The sequence below is a fragment of the Caloenas nicobarica genome, chromosome 37, assembly GCF_036013445.1.
Source record: "Caloenas nicobarica isolate bCalNic1 chromosome 37, bCalNic1.hap1, whole genome shotgun sequence".
NCBI lineage: Eukaryota > Metazoa > Chordata > Aves > Columbiformes > Columbidae > Caloenas > Caloenas nicobarica.
This window is the reverse complement of record NC_088281.1, coordinates 650,766-669,740: the sequence shown is the minus strand read 5'-3', so window position 1 is coordinate 669,740 and position 18,975 is coordinate 650,766. Positions and strand designations below refer to the sequence as shown.

Sequence of the window (18,975 nt, the reverse complement as noted above, 5' to 3'; positions counted from 1 at the left end):
CCCAGCCCCAGGGCCATGCTGGGCCATGCTGGGCCATACTGGGCCATACTGGTCCCAGCCCCAGGGCCATGCTGGGCCATGCTGGGCCAGGCTGGTCCCAGATCCAGGGCTATACTGGGCCATAGTGGTCCCAGTGCCAGGGCTATACTGGTCCCAGTCCCAGGGCCACACTGGGCCATACTGGGCCATACTGGTCCCAGTCCCAGGGCCATACTGGGCCATACTGGTCCTACTCCCAGGGCCACACTGGGCCATACTGGTCCCAGTCCCAGGGCTATACTGGGCCAGGCTGGTCCCAGTCCCAGTCGCATACTGGGCCATACTGGTCCCAGATCCAGGGTGATACTGGGCCGTACTGGTCCCAGTCCCAGGGCTATACCGGTGCCAGTCCGGCCCCATTGCAGTCCCTGTGTGCTGGTGCTGTGCCAGTATCATCCCAGTGCCATCCCAGTCCCAGTACCATCCCAGTCCCATTCCAGTGCTGTCCCAGTCCCATCCCAGTTCCAGTCCCATCCCAGTCCCATCCCATCCCAGTCCCATCCCATCCCAGTCCCATCCCAGTCCCAGTCCCATCCCAGCGCCGTCCCAGTCCCATCCCAGTCCTAGTCCCAGTCCCAGTCCCATCCCATTCCCAGTCCCATCCCAGTCCCGTCCCATTCCCAGTCCCATCCCAGTCCCAGTCCCATCCCAGTCCCAGTGCCATCCCAGTCCCATCCCAGTCCCATTCCCATTCCCAGTCCCATCCCAGTCCCAGTCCCATCCCATCCCATCCCAGTCCCATCCCAGTCCCGTCGCATTCCCAGTCCCATTCCCAGTCCCATCCCAGTCCCATCCCATTCCCAGTCCCGTCCTATTCCCAGTCCCATTCCAGTCCCATCCCAGTCCCATCCCATTCCCAGTCCCATCCCAGTCCCATCCCATTCCCAGTCCCGTCGCATTCCCAGTCCCATTCCCAGTCCCATCCCAGTCCCATCCCATTCCCAGTCCCGTCCCATTCCCAGTCCCATCCCAGTCCCATTCCAGTCCCATCCCATTCCCAGTCCCGTCCCATTCCCAGTCCCATCCCAGTCCCATTCCAGTCCCATCCCAGTCCCATCCCATTCCCAGTCCCATCCCAGTGCCGTTCCCAGCAGGGCCTCCCAGTTCTCCCAGTTCCCCCCGGACAGGCCGAGGCCGCAGTGTCGTCCACAGCTTTATTCCCCCCGTCCCCCCCCCAGGGCCAAGGCACCCGCGCGGTGACACTTGTGTGTCCCCCCCCCCCAAAAAGCGGGGGCCACCCCATGTGTGTCCCCCCCCCGACCCGGGGCCACCAGAGTGTCCCCCCCTATAAATATAGTGCAAAGCGGCGCGAACCGGGGTGGGGGGTGTGTGTCTGGGGGGGGGGGGGGTCGGGGGGTGCAGAGGGGCCCCCCCCCCCCCAGGAGGATATTTTGGGGTGCGGGGGGGGGCGGTGGGCGCTCAGACGTCCCCCAGCCGCAGGTCGGTGTCCTTGTAGTGAGCGGGGAACATGTGGGTGCCCACCAGGCTGGCGGTGGGGTGGGGGTCCGGGGGGGGCGCTTGGGGTGGGGGGGACCCGTAAGGCTCGGCCAATAATTCGGGGAAGTCCATAGCGGGGTACGGGGGGGGTAACCCCGGGGGGGCCCAGGGCACGTAGAGCTGGGTCAGGGTGTCCAAGGGCTCCGGTTCGGCGGCCAAGAGGGCGAAGGCGTCTTCTGGGTGTCGTGGGGGGGGACACACACATATATATATATATATATATATAGGGGTGGGGGGGGTGGGGGGTCCTTCCGACCCCCCCGCCCCGTCCCGTCCTGAGGTCGCGCGGGGGTTGCGGAGGGACCCTGGGGGGTCGTTGGGGGGTTCGTGTGTGTGTCCCCCCCCCCAGCCTGGCCCGACTCGTCCCGGGGATGCTGCAAACTCTGGGGGTTGGGGGGGTTTGGGGGTCTTTTTCAAATCTGGGGGGTCGCCGCTTAAATCTGGGGGTTCCCTGGGGATGGAAGGGGCTCTGGGGGTCCCCTGGGGTCCTGGGGGGTCCCTGGGTGCTCTGGGGGGGTCCCTGGGGTTCTGGGGGTCCCCTGGGGCTCTGGGGGGGAGTCTCTGGGGTGTCCCTGGGGTTCTGGGGGGGGTCCCTGGGGTTCTGGGGGTCCCCTGGGGCTCTGGGGGGGAGTCTCTGGGGTGTCCCTGGGGTTCTGGGGGGGGTCCCTGGGGTTCTGGGGGTCCCCTGGGGCTCTGGGGGGGAGTCTCTGGGGTGTCCCTGGGGTTCTGGGGGTCCCCTGGGGCTCTGGGGGTGACCCTGAGGCTCTGGGGGGTCTCTGGGGTTCTGGGGATCCCTGGGGTTCTGGGGGTCCCCTGGGGCTCTGGGGGGGGGGTCCCAGGGGTTCTGGGGGTCCCCTGGGGCTCTGGGGGTCCCCTGGGATTCTGGGGGTCCCCTGGGGCTCTGAGGGGGGGTCCCTGGGGGTCCCCTGGGGTTCTGGGGGGTCCCTGGGGCTCTGGGGGGTCCCTGGGGTTCTGGGGGGGGGTCCCAGGGGTTCTGGGGGTCCCCTGGGATTCTGGGGATCCCTGGGGTTCTGGGGGTCCCCTGGGGCTCTGGGGGGGGGTCCCAGGGGTTCTGGGGGTCCCCTGGGATTCTGGGGGGTCCCTGGGGCTCTGGGGGGTCCCTGGGGTTCTGGGGGTCCCCTGGGGTTCTGGGGGGGGCTCTGGGGGGTGCCCTGGGATTCTGGGGGATCCCCTGGGACTCTGGGGGTGACCCTGGGGTTCTGGGGGTCCCCTGGGATTCTGGGGATCCCTGGGGTTCTGGGGGTCCCCTGGGGCTCTGGGGGGGGGTCCCAGGGGTTCTGGGGGTCCCCTGGGATTCTGGGGGGTCCCTGGGGCTCTGGGGGGGTCCCTGGGGTTCTGGGGGGTCCCTGGGATTCTGGGGGATCCCCTGGGGCTCTGGGGGGTCCCTGGGGCTCTGGGGGGTCCCTGGGGTTCTGGGGGTCCCCTGGGATTCTGGGGGGTCCCTGGGGTTCTGGGGGGTCCCCTGGGGTTCTGGGGGTCCCCGGGGGTCCCCACCTGCAGCGGGCAGCGGGGCGAAGTGCTCCATGTACCCCGGCGGCTTCTTCCTCCTCTTGGCTTCGATCCCGTACGGGTCTGGGGGGGTCGGGGTGAGGGGACAGGGGGGGCCCCGCGGCTGGGGTGTCCCCCCCCGGTGACAGGGGGGTCCGCGCTGGCACCCACCTGAGCCCGAAAGCTCCTCCAGGACCTCGGGCATCCCCCGCTTGCGCTTGACGTTCACCCCGTAGGCGTCTGCGGGGAGGGACCCCCATGTCACCCCCCATGTCACCTCCCCATGGCTGGCACCCCCTTAACCTTGTCCCCAAGCTGGGAGCCTGTCCCCAGCCTGGAGAGACCTGTCCCCATCTCAGGATCCTTGTCCCCATCCCAGGGTCCCTGTCCCATCCCAGTGTCCCTGTCCCCAGCCTGGAGAGACCTGTCCCCATCGCAGGGTCCCTGTCCCCATCCCAGGGTCCCTGTCCCCATCCTTGGGTCCCTGTCCCCATCCCAGGGTCCTTGTCCCCATCCCAGGGTCCCTGTCCCCATCCTTGGGTCCCTGTCCCATCCCAGGGTCCTTGTCGCATCCCAGGGTCCCTGTCCCCATCCCAGGGTCCTTGTCCCATCCCGGGGTCCTGTCCCCATCCCAGGGTCCCTGTCCCATCCCGAGGTCCTGTCCCCATCGCAGGGTTCCTGTCCCCATCCCAGGGTCCTTGTCCCCATCCCAGGGTCCCTGTCCCCATCCTTGGGTCCCTGTTCCCATCTCAGGGTCCCTGTCCCCATCCCAAGGTCCTTGTCCCCATCCCAGTGTCCCTGTCCCCATCCCTGGGTCCCTGTCCCCATCCCAGGGTCCTTGTCCCCATCCCAGGGTCCCTGTCCCCATCCCAAGGTCTTTGTCCCCATCCCAGTGTCCCTGTCTCCATCCTTGGGTCCCTGTCCCCATCCCAGGGTCCCTGTCCCCATCCCAAGGTCCTTGTCCCCATCCCAAGGTCCTTGTCCCCATCCCAGGGTCCCTGTTCCCATCCTGTGGTCCCTGTCCCCATCCCAAGGTCCTTGTCCCCATCCCAGGGTCCCTGTCCCCATCCTTGGGTCCCTGTCCCCATCCTTGGGTCCTTGTCCGCATCCCAGGGTCCCTGTCCCCATCCCAGGGTCCTTGTCCCCATCCCAGTGTCCCTGTTCCCATCCCAGGGTCCCTGTCCCCATCCCAAGGTCCTTGTCCCCATCCCAGTGTCCCTGTCCCCATCCCTGGGTCCCTGACCCCATCCCAGGATCCTTGTCCCCATCCCAGTGTCCCTGTCCCCATCCCAGGGTCCTTGTCCCCATCCCAGGGTCCCTGTCCCCATCCCAAGGTCTTTGTCCCCATCCCAGTGTCCCTGTCCCCATCCTTGGGTCCCTGTCCCCATCCCAGGGTCCCTGTTCCCATCCCAGGGTCCCTGTCCCCATCCCAAGGTCCTTGTCCCCATCCCAGTGTCCCTGTCCCCATCCTTGGGTCCCTGTCCCATCCCAGGGTCCCTGTCCCCATCCCAAGGTCCCTGTCCCCATCCCAGTGTCCCTGTCCCCATCCCTGGGTCCCTGTCCCATCCCAGGATCCCTGTCCCCATCCCAGGGTCCCTGTCCCCATCCTTGGGTCCCTGTCCCCATCCCAGGGTCCTTGTCCCATCCCGAGGTCCTGTCCCCATCGCAGGGTTCCTGTCCCCATCCCAGGGTCCTTGTCCCCATCCCAGGGTCCCTGTCCCCATCCTTGGGTCCCTGTTCCCATCCCAGGGTCCCTGTCCCCATCCCAAGGTCCTTGTCCCCATCCCAGTGTCCCTGTCCCCATCCCTGGGTCCCTGTCCCCATCCCAGGGTCCTTGTCCCCATCCCAGGGTCCCTGTCCCCATCCTTGGGTCCCTGTCCCATCCCAGGGTCCCTGTCCCCATCCCAAGGTCTTTGTCCCCATCCCAGTGTCCCTGTCCCCATCCTTGGGTCCCTGTCCCCATCCCAGGGTCCCTGTTCCCATCCTGTGGTCCCTGTCCCCATCCCAAGGTCCTTGTCCCCATCCCAGGGTTCCTGTCCCCATCCTTGGGTCCCTGTCCCCATCCTTGGGTCCTTGTCCCCATCCCAGGGTCCCTGTCCCCATCCCAGGGTCCTTGTCCCCATCCCAGGGTCCCTGTCCCCATCCCAGTGTCCCTGTTCCCATCCCAGGGTCCCTGTCCCCATCCCAAGGTCCTTGTCCCCATCCCAGTGTCCCTGTCCCCATCCCTGGGTCCCTGACCCCATCCCAGGATCCTTGTCCCCATCCCAGTGTCCCTGTCCCCATCCCAGGGTCCCTGTCCCCATCCCAGGGTCCTTGTCCCCATCCCAGGGTCCCTGTCCCCATCCCAAGGTCTTTGTCCCCATCCCAGTGTCCCTGTCCCCATCCTTGGGTCCCTGTCCCCATCCCAGGGTCCCTGTTCCCATCCCAGGGTCCCTGTCCCCATCCCAAGGTCCTTGTCCCCATCCCAGTGTCCCTGTCCCCATCCTTGGGTCCCTGTCCCATCCCAGGGTCCCTGTCCCCATCCTGTGGTCCCTGTCCCCATCCCAAGGTCCCTGTCCCCATCCTTGGGTCCCTGTCCCCATCCCAGGGTCCCTGTCCCCATCCTTGGGTCCCTGTCCCCATCCCAGGGTCCCTGTCCCCATCCCGGGGTCCCTGTCCCCATCCCAAGGTCCTTGTCCCCATCCCAGGGTTCCTGGCCCCATCCCAGGGTCCTTGTCCCCATCCCAGTGTCCCTGTCCCCATCCCAAGGTCCCTGTTCCCATCCTTGGGTCCCTGTCCCCATCCCAGGGTCCTTGTCCCCATCCCAGGGTCCCTGTCCCCATCCCAAGGTCTTTGTCCCCATCCCAGTGTCCCTGTCCCCATCCTTGGGTCCCTGTCCCCATCCTTGGGTCCTCTCCCCATTCCAAGGTCCCTGTCCCATCCCACGGTCCTTGTCCCCATCCCAGGGTCCCTGTCCCCATCCTTGGGTCCCTGTCCCCATCCCAGGGTCCCTGTCCCCATCCTTGGGTCCCTGTCCCCATCCCAAGGTCCCTGTCCCCATCCCAGGGTCCCTGTCCCCATCCTCGGGTCCCTGTCCCCATCCCAGGGTCCCTGTCCCCATCCCAGGGTCCTTGTCCCATCCAGTGTCCCCGTCCCCATCCCAGGGTCCCTGTCCCCATCCCAGGGTCCTTGTCCCCATCCCAGGGTCCCTGTCCCCATCCCAGTGTCCCTGTTCCCATCCCAGGGTCCCTGTCCCCATCCCAAGGTCCTTGTCCCCATCCCAGTGTCCCTGTCCCCATCCCTGGGTCCCTGACCCCATCCCAGGATCCTTGTCCCCATCCCAGTGTCCCTGTCCCCATCCCAGGGTCCCTGTCCCCATCCCAGGGTCCTTGTCCCCATCCCAGGGTCCCTGTCCCCATCCCAAGGTCTTTGTCCCCATCCCAGTGTCCCTGTCCCCATCCTTGGGTCCCTGTCCCCATCCCAGGGTCCCTGTTCCCATCCCAGGGTCCCTGTCCCCATCCCAAGGTCCTTGTCCCCATCCCAGTGTCCCTGTCCCCATCCTTGGGTCCCTGTCCCATCCCAGGGTCCCTGTCCCCATCCTGTGGTCCCTGTCCCCATCCCAAGGTCCCTGTCCCCATCCTTGGGTCCCTGTCCCCATCTCAGGGTCCCTGTCCCCATCCTTGGGTCCCTGTTCCCATCCCAGGGTCCCTGTCCCCATCCCAAGGTCCTTGTCCCCATCCCAGTGTCCCTGTCCCCATCCCTGGGTCCCTGACCCCATCCCAGGATCCTTGTCCCCATCCCAGTGTCCCTGTCCCCATCCCAGGGTCCCTGTCCCCATCCCAGGGTCCTTGTCCCCATCCCAGGGTCCCTGTCCCCATCCCAAGGTCTTTGTCCCCATCCCAGTGTCCCTGTCCCCATCCTTGGGTCCCTGTCCCCATCCCAGGGTCCCTGTTCCCATCCCAGGGTCCCTGTCCCCATCCCAAGGTCCTTGTCCCCATCCCAGTGTCCCTGTCCCCATCCTTGGGTCCCTGTCCCATCCCAGGGTCCCTGTCCCCATCCTGTGGTCCCTGTCCCCATCCCAAGGTCCCTGTCCCCATCCTTGGGTCCCTGTCCCCATCTCAGGGTCCCTGTCCCCATCCTTGGGTCCCTGTCCCCATCCCAGGGTCCCTGTCCCCATCCCGGGGTCTCTGTCCCATCCCAGGGTCCTTGTCCCATCCCAGTGTCCCTGTCCCCATTCTTGGGTCCCTGTCCCCATCCTTGGGTCCTCTCCCCATTCCAAGGTCCCTGTCCCATCCCAGGGTCCCTGTCCCCATCCTTGGGTCCCTGTCCCATCCCAGGGTCCCTGTCCCCATCCTGGGGTCCCTGTCCCCATCCTTGGGTCCCTGTCCCCATCCCAGGGTCCCTGTCCCCATCCCAAGGTCCTTGTCCCCATCCCAAGGTCCCTGTCCCCATCCTTGGGTCTCTGTCCCCATCCCTGGGTCCCCGTCCCATCCCAGGGTCCCTGTCCCCATCCTTGGGTCCCTGTTCCCATCCCAGTGTCCCCGTCCCCATCCCAGGGTCCCTGTCCCCATCCCAGGGTCCTTGTCCCCATCCTTGGGTCCCTGTCCCCATCCCAGGGTCCTGTCCCCATCCTTGGGTCCCTGTCCCCATCCCAGGGTCCCTGTCCCCATCCTTGGGTCCCTGTTCCCATCCCAGTGTCCCCGTCCCCATCCCAGGGTCCCTGTCCCCATCCCAGGGTCCTTGTCCCCATCCTTGGGTCCCTGTCCCCATCCCAGGGTCCTGTCCCCATCCTTGGGTCCCTGTCCCCATCCCAGGGTCCCTGTCCCCATCGCAGGGTCCTTGTCCGCATCCCAGGGTCCCTGTCCCCATCCTTGGGTCCCTGTCCCCATCCCAGGGTCCCTGTCCCCATCCCAGTGCCCTGTCCCATCCCGGGGTCCCTGTCCCCATCCCAGGGTCCCTGTCCCCATCCCAGGGTCCCTGTCCCCATCCTTGGGTCCCTGTCCCCATCCTTGGGTCCCTGTCCCCATCCCAGGGTCCCTGTCCCCATCCCAGGGTCCTTGTCCCATCCAGTGTCCCCGTCCCCATCCCAGTGCCCTGTCCCCACCCTGGGGGTCCCGTCCCCGTGTCCCCGTGTCCGCGCGTCCCCGTGTCCGTACCGCGGTCCCGCGGCAGGTAGGTGAAGCGGCAGGCCTGGCTGCACACGCTGTCCGTGAGGCGCTGCAGGAAAACCTCGACCTCCACGGGCTCCGCCAGCTCCAGCTGCTGGTACGGGGGGGTCTTGAGCACGATGGCGACCTGGCGGTGGACGTCGGCCTGCGAGAAGTCGGCCCGCGCCTCCCACGCCTCCTTCCGGAACACCACCGCGATGTCCTCTGCGGGGACACGGCCGCGGGGACCCCGAGACCCCGTCACCGGGGGCTCAGCACTCACGGGGTCCCCCCTGAACCCCCAGGTCACCCTGTCCCCTCCTGGGTCAGTTTGTCCCCCTGTCCCCCCGTTTGTCCCCCTGTCCCCGCCCGGGTCCATTATGTCCCCCTGTCCCCTGGGGTCGGTTTGTCCCCCTGTCCCCTGGGTCAGTTTGTCCCCCCGTCCCCGTTTGTCCCCCTGTCCCCTGGGTCGGTTTGTCCCTCTGTCCCCCCGTTTGTCCCCCTGTCCCCTGGGTCGGTTTGTCCTCCTGTCCCCCTGTCCCCTGGATCGGTTTGTCCCCCTGTCCCCCTGTTTGTCCCCCTGTCCCCTGGGTCGGTTTGTCCCCCTGTCCCCCTGTTTGTCCCCTGTCCCCTGTCCCCGTTTGTCCCCCTGTCCCCATTTGTCACCCTGTCCCCTCGGTCAGTTTGTCCCCCTGTCCCCCTGTTTGTCCCCCTGTCCCCTGGGTCGGTTTGTCCCCCTGTCCCCATTTGTCCCCCTGTCCCCTGGGTCAGTTTATCCCCCTGTCCCCTGGGGTCAGTTTGTCCCCCTGTCCCCCCAGGTCCGTTATGTCCCCCTGTCCCCTGGGGTCCATTTGTCCTCCTGTCCCCCCATTCCCTGGGGTTGGTTTGTCCCCCTGTTTGTCCCCCTGTCCCCTGGGTCAGTTTGTCCCCCTGTCCCCGTTTGTCCCCCTGTCCCCCCATTTGTCCCCCTGTCCCCACCTTTCTGGACCTTGTCGCACAGCAGGTACAGCTCCTCTCCCCCCGTGCAGGGGCCGCTCTCCTTGTTCATGCGGCAGATCCGCAGCTCCGATGTGTTGGTGGATTCTGGGGGGGGCACCGGAGTCAAACTGGGACCAGTGTGGGACTGGGACTGGGACCAGTGTGGGACTGGGACTGGGACCATCATTGGCCTGGGACCAGTGTGGGACTGGGACTGGGACCAGTGTGGGACTGGGACCAGAGTGGGACTGGGACTGGGACCAGCGTGGGACTGGGACCAGTGTGGGACTGGGACCAGTGTGGGACTGGGACTGGGACCATTGTGGGACTGGGACCAGAGTGGGACTGGGACTGGGACCAGTGTGGGACTGGGACCAGAGTGGGACTGGGACTGGGACCAGCGTGGGACTGGGACCAGTGTGGGACTGGGACTGGGACCAGTGTGGGACTGGGACCAGAGTGGGACTGGGACTGGGACCAGTGTGGGACTGGGACCAGAGTGGGACTGGGACCAGTGTGGGACTGGGACTGGGACCATTGTGGGACTGGGAGCATTGTGGGACTGGGACCAGTGTGGGACTGGGACCAGTGTGGGACTGGGACCAGAGTGGGACTGGGACTGGGACCAGTGTGGGACTGGGACCAGTGTGGGACTGGGACTGGGACCATCATTGGCCTGGGACCAGTGTGGGACTGGGACCAGTATGGGACTGGGACCGGGACCATTGTGGGACTGGGAGCATTGTGGGACTGGGACCAGTATGGGACTGGGACTGGGACCAGTGTGGGACTGGGACCAGTATGGGACTGGGACCATTGTGGGACTGGGACCAGTGTGGGACTGGGACTGGGACCATTGTGGGACTGGGACCAGTGTGGGACTGGGACTGGGACCATTGTGGGACTGGGACCAGAGAGGGACTGGGACCAGTGTGGGACTGGGACCAGTGTGGGACTGGGACTGGGACCAGTGTGGGACTGGGACCAGAGTGGGACTGGGACTGGGACCAGCGTGGGACTGGGACCAGTGTGGGACTGGGACTGGGACCATCATTGGCCTGGGACCAGTGTGGGACTGGGACCAGTATGGGACTGGGACCGGGACCATTGTGGGACTGGGACCAGTATGGGACTGGGACCATTGTGGGACTGGGACCAGTGTGGGACTGGGACTGGGACCATTGTGGGACTGGGACCAGTGTGGGACTGGGACTGGGACCAGTGTGGGACTGGGACCAGAGTGGGACTGGGACTGGGACCAGTGTGGGACTGGGACCAGTGTGGGACTGGGACCAGTGTGGGACTGGGACCAGTGTGGGACTGGGACTGGGACCAGTGTGGGACTGGGACCAGAGTGGGACTGGGACCATTGTGGGACTGGGACCAGAGTGGGACTGGGACCAGTGTGGGACTGGGACTGGGACCATTGTGGGACTGGGAGCATTGTGAGACTGGGACCAGTATGGGACTGGGACTGGGAGCATTGTGGGACTGGGACCAGTATGGGACTGGGACTGGGACCAGTGTGGGACTGGGACCAGTGTGGGACTGGGACTGGGACCAGTGTGGGACTGGGTCCATTGTGGGACTGGGACCAGTGTGGGACTGGGACTGGGACCATCATTGCCCTGGGTCCATTATGGGACTGGGACCAGTGTGGGACTGGGACTGGGACCAGCGTGGGACTGGGTCCATTGTGGGACTGGGACCAGTGTGGGACTGGGACTGGGACCATCATTGCCCTGGGTCCATTGTGGGACTGGGACCAGTGTGGGACTGGGACTGGACATCGGACTGGGATGGGGACCAGGCACTGGACTGGGACTGGGCATCAGACTGGGACCAGCATCGGACTGGGCATCGGACTGGGACCAGGCACCGAACTGGGAACTGGACTGGGACTGAGCACCAGACTGGGACTGGGCACTGAACTGGGAATTAGACTGGGACCCAGCATCAGACTGGGGCTGGAAATTGGACTGGGACCAGGCACTTAGACTGGGACTAGGACTGTGTACCGGACTGGGAGCAAACACCATCCCAGCCCAGTCCTGGGGGTCCCAACCTCCCCGCTGTCCCAGCCTGGTGACACGTCCCCCCCCAGTGCCACATCCCCCTAGTGCCACATCCCCCTGGTGACACGTCCCCCCGGTGACATCTCTGGTCCAAGAATTGTGCTGAGAGCACCGGGCTGGCACCAGCATCACATAGGACTGGGCACCATCCCAGTGCGGTTCAGGGGCTCTGGTGGCCCCTGGTGCCACGTCCCCTTGGTGCCACATCCCATCAGTGACACATCCCCCCAGTGACATGTCCCCCCGGTGACATCTCTGGTCCAAGAATTGTGCTGAGAGCACCGGGCTGGCACCAGCATCATATGGGACTGGGCACCGTCCCACCCGGTTCAGGGGCTCTGGTGGCCCCCGGTGCCACGTCCCCCCAAAACCACGTCCCCTTGGTGCCACATCCCCCCAGTGCCACATCCCCCCAGTGCCACGTCCCCCCGGTGACACGTCCCCCCGGTGCCACTCTTGTCGAAATGGGCTCCAAGAGCACCGGGCTGGCACCAGCATCATATGGGACTGGGCACCATCCCAGCCCAGTCCAGGGGCTCTGGTGGCCCCCGGTGCCATGTCCCCTTGGTGCCACATCCCATCAGTGACACATCCCACCAGTGCCACGTCCCCCTGGTGCCACATCCCCCCGGTGACACTCTGGTCCAAGACGGGTGCTGAGAGCACCGGGCTGGCACCAGCATCACATAGGACTGGGCACCGTCCCACCCGGTTCAGGGGCTCTGGTGGCCCCCGGTGCCACGTCCCCCCCGGTGCCGCGTGTCCCCCCGGTGACGCACTCTTGTCGAAGATGGGCTCGGAGAGCACCGGGCTGAGCTGCCGCCGCCGCCCCGCGCTGTCCGTGTAGGACGCCTGGAAGCAGATCCTGACCACGTTCATGTCGACCTCCTGGTGGTTCTTCAGCGACCCGGCTGGGGACGGCGCAGGGGACGGTTGGGGACGTCGCCAAGGGGACGGGGACCCCCCCAAAGGGTGGGACCCCCGCACACCTTTGAAGGGGTCGATGCCCAACTGCAGCTTGCGCTCGATGGCGGCTTCGATCTCCTTCTTCCGCACGCACTGGATGCCCAGGTTGCTGAAGCTGGGGGGGGAAGAGATGTGCTGGGTGGGGGGGGTGGCGCCCCCCACCCCAAAAAACCCCCCCACCCCAAAAACCATCCCCCCCAGGGATCCCCAAAACCGGCCCTTGTGCTGCCAGTGTCAGTGTCCCCATTAGTGACCCCATTAGTGACGCCAGTGTCCCCAGCTCTGCTGCTGGGGGGGGGCGGAGATGTGCTGGGGGGTGCAGCTCCCCCCACCCCAAAACCATCCACCTCAGGGACCCCCAACACCAGCCCTTGTCCTGCGGGCATCTGCGTCCCCATGAGTGACCCTGGTGTCCCCATGAGTGAGCCCGATGTCCTCATGAGTGACCCTGGTGTCCCCAGGAGTGATCCCAATGTCCCCATGAGTGACCCCAATGTCCCCATGAGCTGACCCCGGTGATCCCATGAGCTGATCCCAATGTCCCCATGAGTGACCCTGGTGTCCCCAGGAGGTGATCCCAATGTCCCCATGAGTGAGCCCAATGTCCCCATGAGTGAGCCCAATGTCCCCATAAGCTGACCCTGGTGTCCTCATAAGTGAGCCCAATGTCACCATGAGTGAACCTGGTGTCCCCATGGGTGATCCCAATGTCCCCATGAGCTGACCCTGGTGTCCCCATGAGTGAGCCCAATGTCCCCACAAGTGATCCCAATGTCCCCAAGAGCTGCCCCGGTGTCCCCATGAGCTGCCCCGGTGTCCCCATGAGCTGACCCTGGTGTCCCCATGAGTGATTCCAATGTCTTCATGAGTGACCCCAATGTCCCCATGAGCCGACCCTGGTGTCCCCATGAGCTGCCCCTGGTGTCCCCATAAGTTGACCCTGGTGTCCCCAAGGGTGATCCCAATGTCCCCAAGAGCTCACCCCGGTGATCCCATGAGCTGACCCTGGTGTCCCCATAAGCTGACCCTGGTGTCCCCATGAGTGACCCCAATGTCCCCATGAGCTGACCCTGGTGTCCCCATGAGTGAGCCCAATGTGCCCACAAGTGACCCCAATGTCCCCATGAGCCGACCCTGGTGTCCCCATGAGCTGCCCCTGGTGTCCCCAAGGGTGATCCCAATGTCCCCAACAACTCACCCCAGTGATCCCATGAGCTGACCCTGGTGTCCCCATGAGTGACCCCAATGTCCCCATGAGCTGACCCTGGTGATCCCATGAGCTGATCCCAATGTCCCCATGAGTGACCCTGGTGTCCCCATGGGTGCCGTTACCTGTGCCGGGGGTTGGTGGGCGGGCGCAGCAGCACGCGGCACAGCCCGTCGCTGCAGTCCTTGCCCACCAGCCCGTGGGGGTGCACGCGGTGCGGCCAGTCCTTCCACACCAGACACGCCGTCACCGTCACCTCGGGGATGGCCTGGCAGTTCAGCAGCTGGGGGGGGGACACGGGGGTGGCAGCGTGGCCTTGGGGACACCCACAAGGGGTGGGGGGGAAGGAGCCCAGCGTGGGGCACGGCACCCATGGGGGTCCGGCAGCCACAGGGGGGTCCCGGCACCCATGGGGGTCCGGCAGCCACAGGGGGGTCCCAGCACCCATGGGGGTCCAGCAGCCACAGGGGGGTCCCAGCACCCATGGGGGTCCCAGCACCCATATGGGTCCAGCACCCATGGGGGTCCCAGCACCCATGGGGGTCCAGCAGCCACAGGGGGGTCCCCACACCCATGGGGGTCCCAGCACCCGTATGGGTCCAGCAGGCACAGGGGGGTCCCAGCACCCATGGGGGTCCAGCAGCCACAGGGGGGTCCCAGCAGCCACAGGGGGGTCCCAGCACCCATTGGGGTCCCAGCACCCATATGGGTCCAGCAGCCACAGAGGGGTCCCAGCACCCATGGGGTCCCAGCACCCATATGGGTCCAGCAGGCACAGGGGGGTCCCAGCACCCATATGGGTCCAGAACCCATGGAGGTCCCAGCACCCATGGGGGTCCAGCAGCCACAGAGGGGTCCCAGCAGCCACAGGGGGGTCCCAGCAGCCATGGGGATCCAGCAGCCACAGGGAGGTCCCAGCACCCATATGGGTCCAGCAGCCATAGGGGGGTCCCAGCACCCATGGGGGTCCCAGCACCCATATGGGTCCAGCACCCATGGGGGTCCCAGCACCCATGGGGGTCCAGCAGCCACAGGGGGGTCCCCACACCCATGGGGGTCCCAGCACCCGTATGGGTCCAGCAGGCACAGGGGGGTCCCAGCACCCATGGGGGTCCAGCAGCCACAGGGGGGTCCCAGCAGCCACAGGGGGGTCCCAGCACCCATTGGGGTCCCAGCACCCATATGGGTCCAGCAGCCACAGAGGGGTCCCAGCACCCATGGGGTCCCAGCACCCATATGGGTCCAGCAGGCACAGGGGGGTCCCAGCACCCATATGGGTCCAGAACCCATGGAGGTCCCAGCACCCATGGGGGTCCAGCAGCCACAGAGGGGTCCCAGCAGCCACAGGGGGGTCCCAGCAGCCATGGGGATCCAGCAGCCACAGGGAGGTCCCAGCACCCATATGGGTCCAGCAGCCATAGGGGGGTCCCAGCACCCATGGGGGTCCCAGCACCCATATGGGTCCAGCACCCAGGGGGGTCCCAGCACCCGTATGGGTCCAGCAGCCACAGGGGTCCCATGTCCCCCCAGGGCTCCATAGGGCTCCATCTCTGCCCCCCATCCCCACCTCGATGGCCGGCAGCGTCTTGCTGGCCTCGGTGCTGCTCTCCCCCAGGATGCTCCCGGCCGAGCGCCCCTCGCACTCGTAGCGGAACCGCATCCCCCGCTGCTTGGGCTGCTCCGTGATCACCAGCTTGGGCGGCTCCAGCAGCTCCTCCAACTGCTCCGCACCGGGGCCGCGAACCGGCGACCAGCGCTGACACCCCCCCGGCCCCGGTTTGGGGGACAGCGACAGCGAGCGGAGGCTGCGGGCGAGTTGGGGGGACGCAACCTCGGGGGCGAACGGGGGAGACGGGCCGGGGGGTCCCGAACCACGAGCCACCAGTCTGGCCGAGCCCTTGGGGGGCACTTTTGGGGGGACGGGGACGGGGTCCGGCTGGAAACCGTCCTCCTTGATCACCTCCTCGATGATGGCTGCGGGATGGGGCGGCTGTCAGGACCCCCCCAAACTGGTCGCGATCCCCTAAACCCACCGCGACCCCCCCAAACTGGCCGCGATCCCCTAAACCCGCCGCGACCCCCCCAAACTGGCTGCAATACCCTAAACCCACCGTGACCCCCCCAAACTGGCCGCGATCCCCTAAACCCGCCGCGACCCCCCCAAACTGGCCGCAATACCCTAAACCCACCGCGACCCCCCCAAACTGGTCGCGATCCCCTAAACCCGCCGTGACCCCCCCAAACTGGCCGCGATCCCCTAAACCCGCCGCGACCCCCCCAAACTCACCGCGACCCCCCCAAACTGGCCGCGATCCCCTAAACCCGCCGCGACCCCCCCAAACTCACTGCGACCCCCCCAAACTGGCCGCGATCCCCTAAACCCGCCGCGACCCCCCCAAACTCAGTGCGACCCCCCCAAACGGCCCGCGATCCCCCCAAACTCACCGCGACCCCCCCAAACCTGCCGCGACCCCCCCAAACTCACCGCGACCCCCCCAAACTGGCTGCGATCCCCTAAACCCGCCGCGACCCCCCCCAAACTGGCCACGATCCCCTAAACCCGCCGCGACTCCCCCAAACTCACCCCGACCCCCGAAACTCGCCGCGACCCCCCAAATTGGCCCCGACCCCCGAAACACGCCGCGAGCCCCCCAAACTCGCCGTGACCCCCCCAAACTCGCCACGATTCCCTAAACTCACCCCGACCCCCCGAAACTCGCGGTGGTCCCCCAAATTGGCCACGACCCCCTCAAACTTCCCTTATTTCCCCCAAACTTGCTGCCATCCCCCAAACTCGCCGCGACCCCTAAACTCACCTTATTTCCCCCAAACTCGCCGCGACCTCCCCAAACTCGCCTTATTTTCCCCCAAAACTCGCCACGACCCCCAAAACTCCCTGCGACTCCCCCAAACTCACCGTGACTCCCCCAAACTTGCCATGACCCCCCCAAACTTCCCTTATTTCCCCCAAACTTGCTGCCATCCCCCAAACTCGCCGCGACCCCCAAACTCACCTTATTTCCCCCAAACTCGCTGCGACCTCCCCAAACTCGCCTTATTTTCCCCCAAAACGCCCACTTTGTATCAAGGTCATTGGGGCGGGGTGGGGGACATGCCGCCCCCTCCCCTGGACCCGTCACATCCCCACGGGGGGGTCTCTGCGCCCCAAATTCTGCCCCAACCCTTGGGGGGATGGGGACACCCTATCACCTGCGGCTCCAGCCGAGGGGACCCCGAAATCCTGACACCACTTACCGGCTGCCACCCCGGGGGGGTCACTCACCCAAATCATCTGTAACGGCACAACCCCCCCCCCGCCGGGTCACCCCTGGTCCCACGGGGGGTCCTTTGGGGGACCCCCAGGTTGCAGGTGGGGTGACCCCCAGTTCTGGGGGGGGGGGTCTCACCGGTGTGTTCCATGGCCAGACCGGGGTCCTGTGGGGCAGCTCCTGGGGGGGGGACACGCGATTGTCACCGCCCGAGCAAAGCGGGGGGACACAGGGATCGGAGTGGGGGGGGTGGGACCGTGTAACCCCCGGTAGGAACAAGGGGATCCCCGGGACCGGGAGCTGCTCCCCCAGGGGGATCGGGGGATCCCCGGGGCCGTGTCACCCCCCCGGGTACGAACCGGGGGGTCCCCAGGACCGAACCCACCCCCGGTGCAGACCCCGCTTCCCCATCCCCGGTTCTTGTCCCCGGTTCGCGTCCTCGGTTCCCCCCCCGGTGCAGACCCCGGTCCCCATCCCCGGTTCACTTTCTCGGTTCCCTCCCCCGGTGCAGACCCCGGTTCCACCCCCGGTGCAGACCCCGGTCCCCATCCCCGGTTCCACCTCCGATTCCGCCCCCGGTTCCCACCCCCCGGTGCAGATCCCGCTTCCCCATCCCCGGTTCCCTCCCCCGGTGCAGACCCCGGTCCCTGCCCCCGGTTCCACCCCCGGTGCAGACCCCGGTCCCTGCCCCCGGTTCCGCCCCCCGGGACAGACCCCGGTCCCGGTCCCCGCCCCCGGTGCAGACCCCGGTCCCCATCCCCGGTTCCGCCCCCGGTGCAGATCCCGGTCCCCGCCGCCGGGACAGACCCCGGTCCCCCATCCCCGGTTCGCGTCCTCGGTTCCCCACCCGGTGCAGACCCCGCTTCCCCATCCCCGGTTCCCGTCCCCGGTTCCCACCCCCCGGTGCAGATCCCGGTTCCCCATCCCCGGTTTGCGTCCTCGGTTCCCTCCCCCGGTGCAGACCCCGGTTCCGCCCCCCGGTGCAGACCCCGGTCCCCATCCCCGGTTCCCTCCCCCGGTGCAGACCCCGGTTCCGCCCCCGGTGCAGATCCCGGTTCCCACCCCCCGGTGCAGACCCCGCTTCCCCATCCCCGGTTCCCTCCCCCCGTGCAGACCCCGGTCCCCGCCCCCGGTTCCGCCCCCCCGGGACAGACTCCGGTCCCGGTCCCCGCCCCCGGTGCAGACCCCGGTTCTCTCCCCCGCTGCAGACCCCGGTCCCCATCCCCGGTTCCCCACCCCGCTGCAGATCCCGGTTCCCGCCCCCGGTTCCGCCCCCGGTTCCACCCCCCGGTGCAGACCCCGCTTCCCCATCCCCGGTTCCCGCCCCCGGTGCAGAACCCGGGTCCCTCCCCCGGTGCAGACCCCGGTTCCCCGACCCCGGTCCCCATCCCCGGTTCCGCCCCCCGGTGCAGACCCCGGTCCCCATCCCCGGTTCCCCACCCCGGTGCAGACCCCGGTCCCCGCCGCCGGGACAGAGCCCGGTTCCCCATCCCCGGTTCCCGTCCCCGGTCACCGAGCGGCAGCGCCGTGTCCCGGTCCCGGTCCCGGTCCCTGTCCCGGTCCCGCCGCCCCCCGGAGCCGCGCGGCCGCCGTAGCTGGAAATCCCCGCGCGGGCGCCGCCGCCATTGGCTGCCGCCGATGACGTCACCGCCGCGGAGGGGCGGGGCCGGGAAACCCCGCTCTAGCGGCGCCGCCATTGGCGGATCCGTGGGGCTGACGTCACCGGCCCGGGGGTGGGCGGGGCCGGGAGCGGGGTGGGCGGGGCCGGGAGCGGAGTGGGCGGGGCCGGGAACAGACTCGCAGAATGCGGGGGATTTAAAGGGACCTCGGCAGCTCATCCAGCCCTGGAGCAGGAACAGCCAGGTGAGCTTACACAGAACCAGGCGGGCTGGAATGTCTGCAGAGAAGGAGACTCCACAGCCTCCCTGGGCAGCCTGGGCCCGGCTCTGGCACCCTCACCGCGAACAAGTTTCTTCTCCTGTTCAAGCGGAACCTCCTGTGTTCCAGTTTGCACCCACTGCCCCTTGGCCTGTCACTGGTTGTCACCCAGAAGAGCCTGGCTCCATCCTCCTGGCACTGCCCCTTGCCATATTGATCCCCATTATGAGTCAGCCCTCAGTCTCCTCTCCTCCAGCTCAGAGCCCCAGCTCCTCAGCCGTTCCCCACACGGGAGCTGCTCCACTCCCTCCAGCATTTTCGTGGCTGCGCTGGGCTCCCAACAGTTCCCTGTCCTTGCACTGAGGGGCCAGAACTGGACACAATATTCCAGATGTGGCCTCACCAGGGCAGAGCAGAGGGGCAGGAGAACC

General features: G+C 67.1%; 1 protein-coding gene across 2 annotated transcripts; it reads right to left on the bottom strand.

Annotated features, from left to right (window-relative positions):
• Positions 1-1,216: 1,216 nt before the first annotated feature.
• RELB (RELB proto-oncogene, NF-kB subunit) lies at positions 1,217-18,322 on the bottom strand. 2 transcript variants are annotated; one of them, XM_065655233.1, is made up of 12 exons: positions 18,180-18,322; positions 16,805-16,846; positions 16,653-16,689; positions 14,965-15,371; positions 13,523-13,680; positions 12,214-12,305; positions 12,004-12,135; positions 9,150-9,254; positions 8,181-8,396; positions 3,217-3,285; positions 3,052-3,129; positions 1,217-1,709 (listed from the first exon to the last, which is right to left on the bottom strand). In XM_065655233.1, exons 3-12 carry the CDS (start codon positions 16,687-16,689, stop codon positions 1,459-1,461), a joined length of 1,545 nt encoding a protein of 514 aa, XP_065511305.1. In that variant the 5' UTR covers positions 16,805-16,846; positions 18,180-18,322; the 3' UTR covers positions 1,217-1,458. The 2 variants fall into 2 exon arrangements, with proteins under 2 accessions (XP_065511305.1, XP_065511304.1); XM_065655232.1 differs by having other exon boundaries at positions 1,220-1,712.
• Positions 18,323-18,975: the final 653 nt, after the last annotated feature.

Bases quoted from the DNA above. Each gene is read 5' to 3' on its own strand.
- RELB (XM_065655232.1), bottom strand. From the start codon at position 16,689: ATGATTTGGGTGAGTGACCCCCCCGGGGTGGCAGCCG. The intron at 15,372-16,652 runs GTAAGTGGTGTC...CCCATCCCGCAG, and splicing joins CCCCCCCGGGGTGGCAGCCG to CCATCATCGAGGAGGTGATC. The intron at 12,136-12,213 runs GTGTGCGGGGGT...CGCCGTCCCCAG, and splicing joins GGGCATCGACCCCTTCAAAG to CCGGGTCGCTGAAGAACCAC.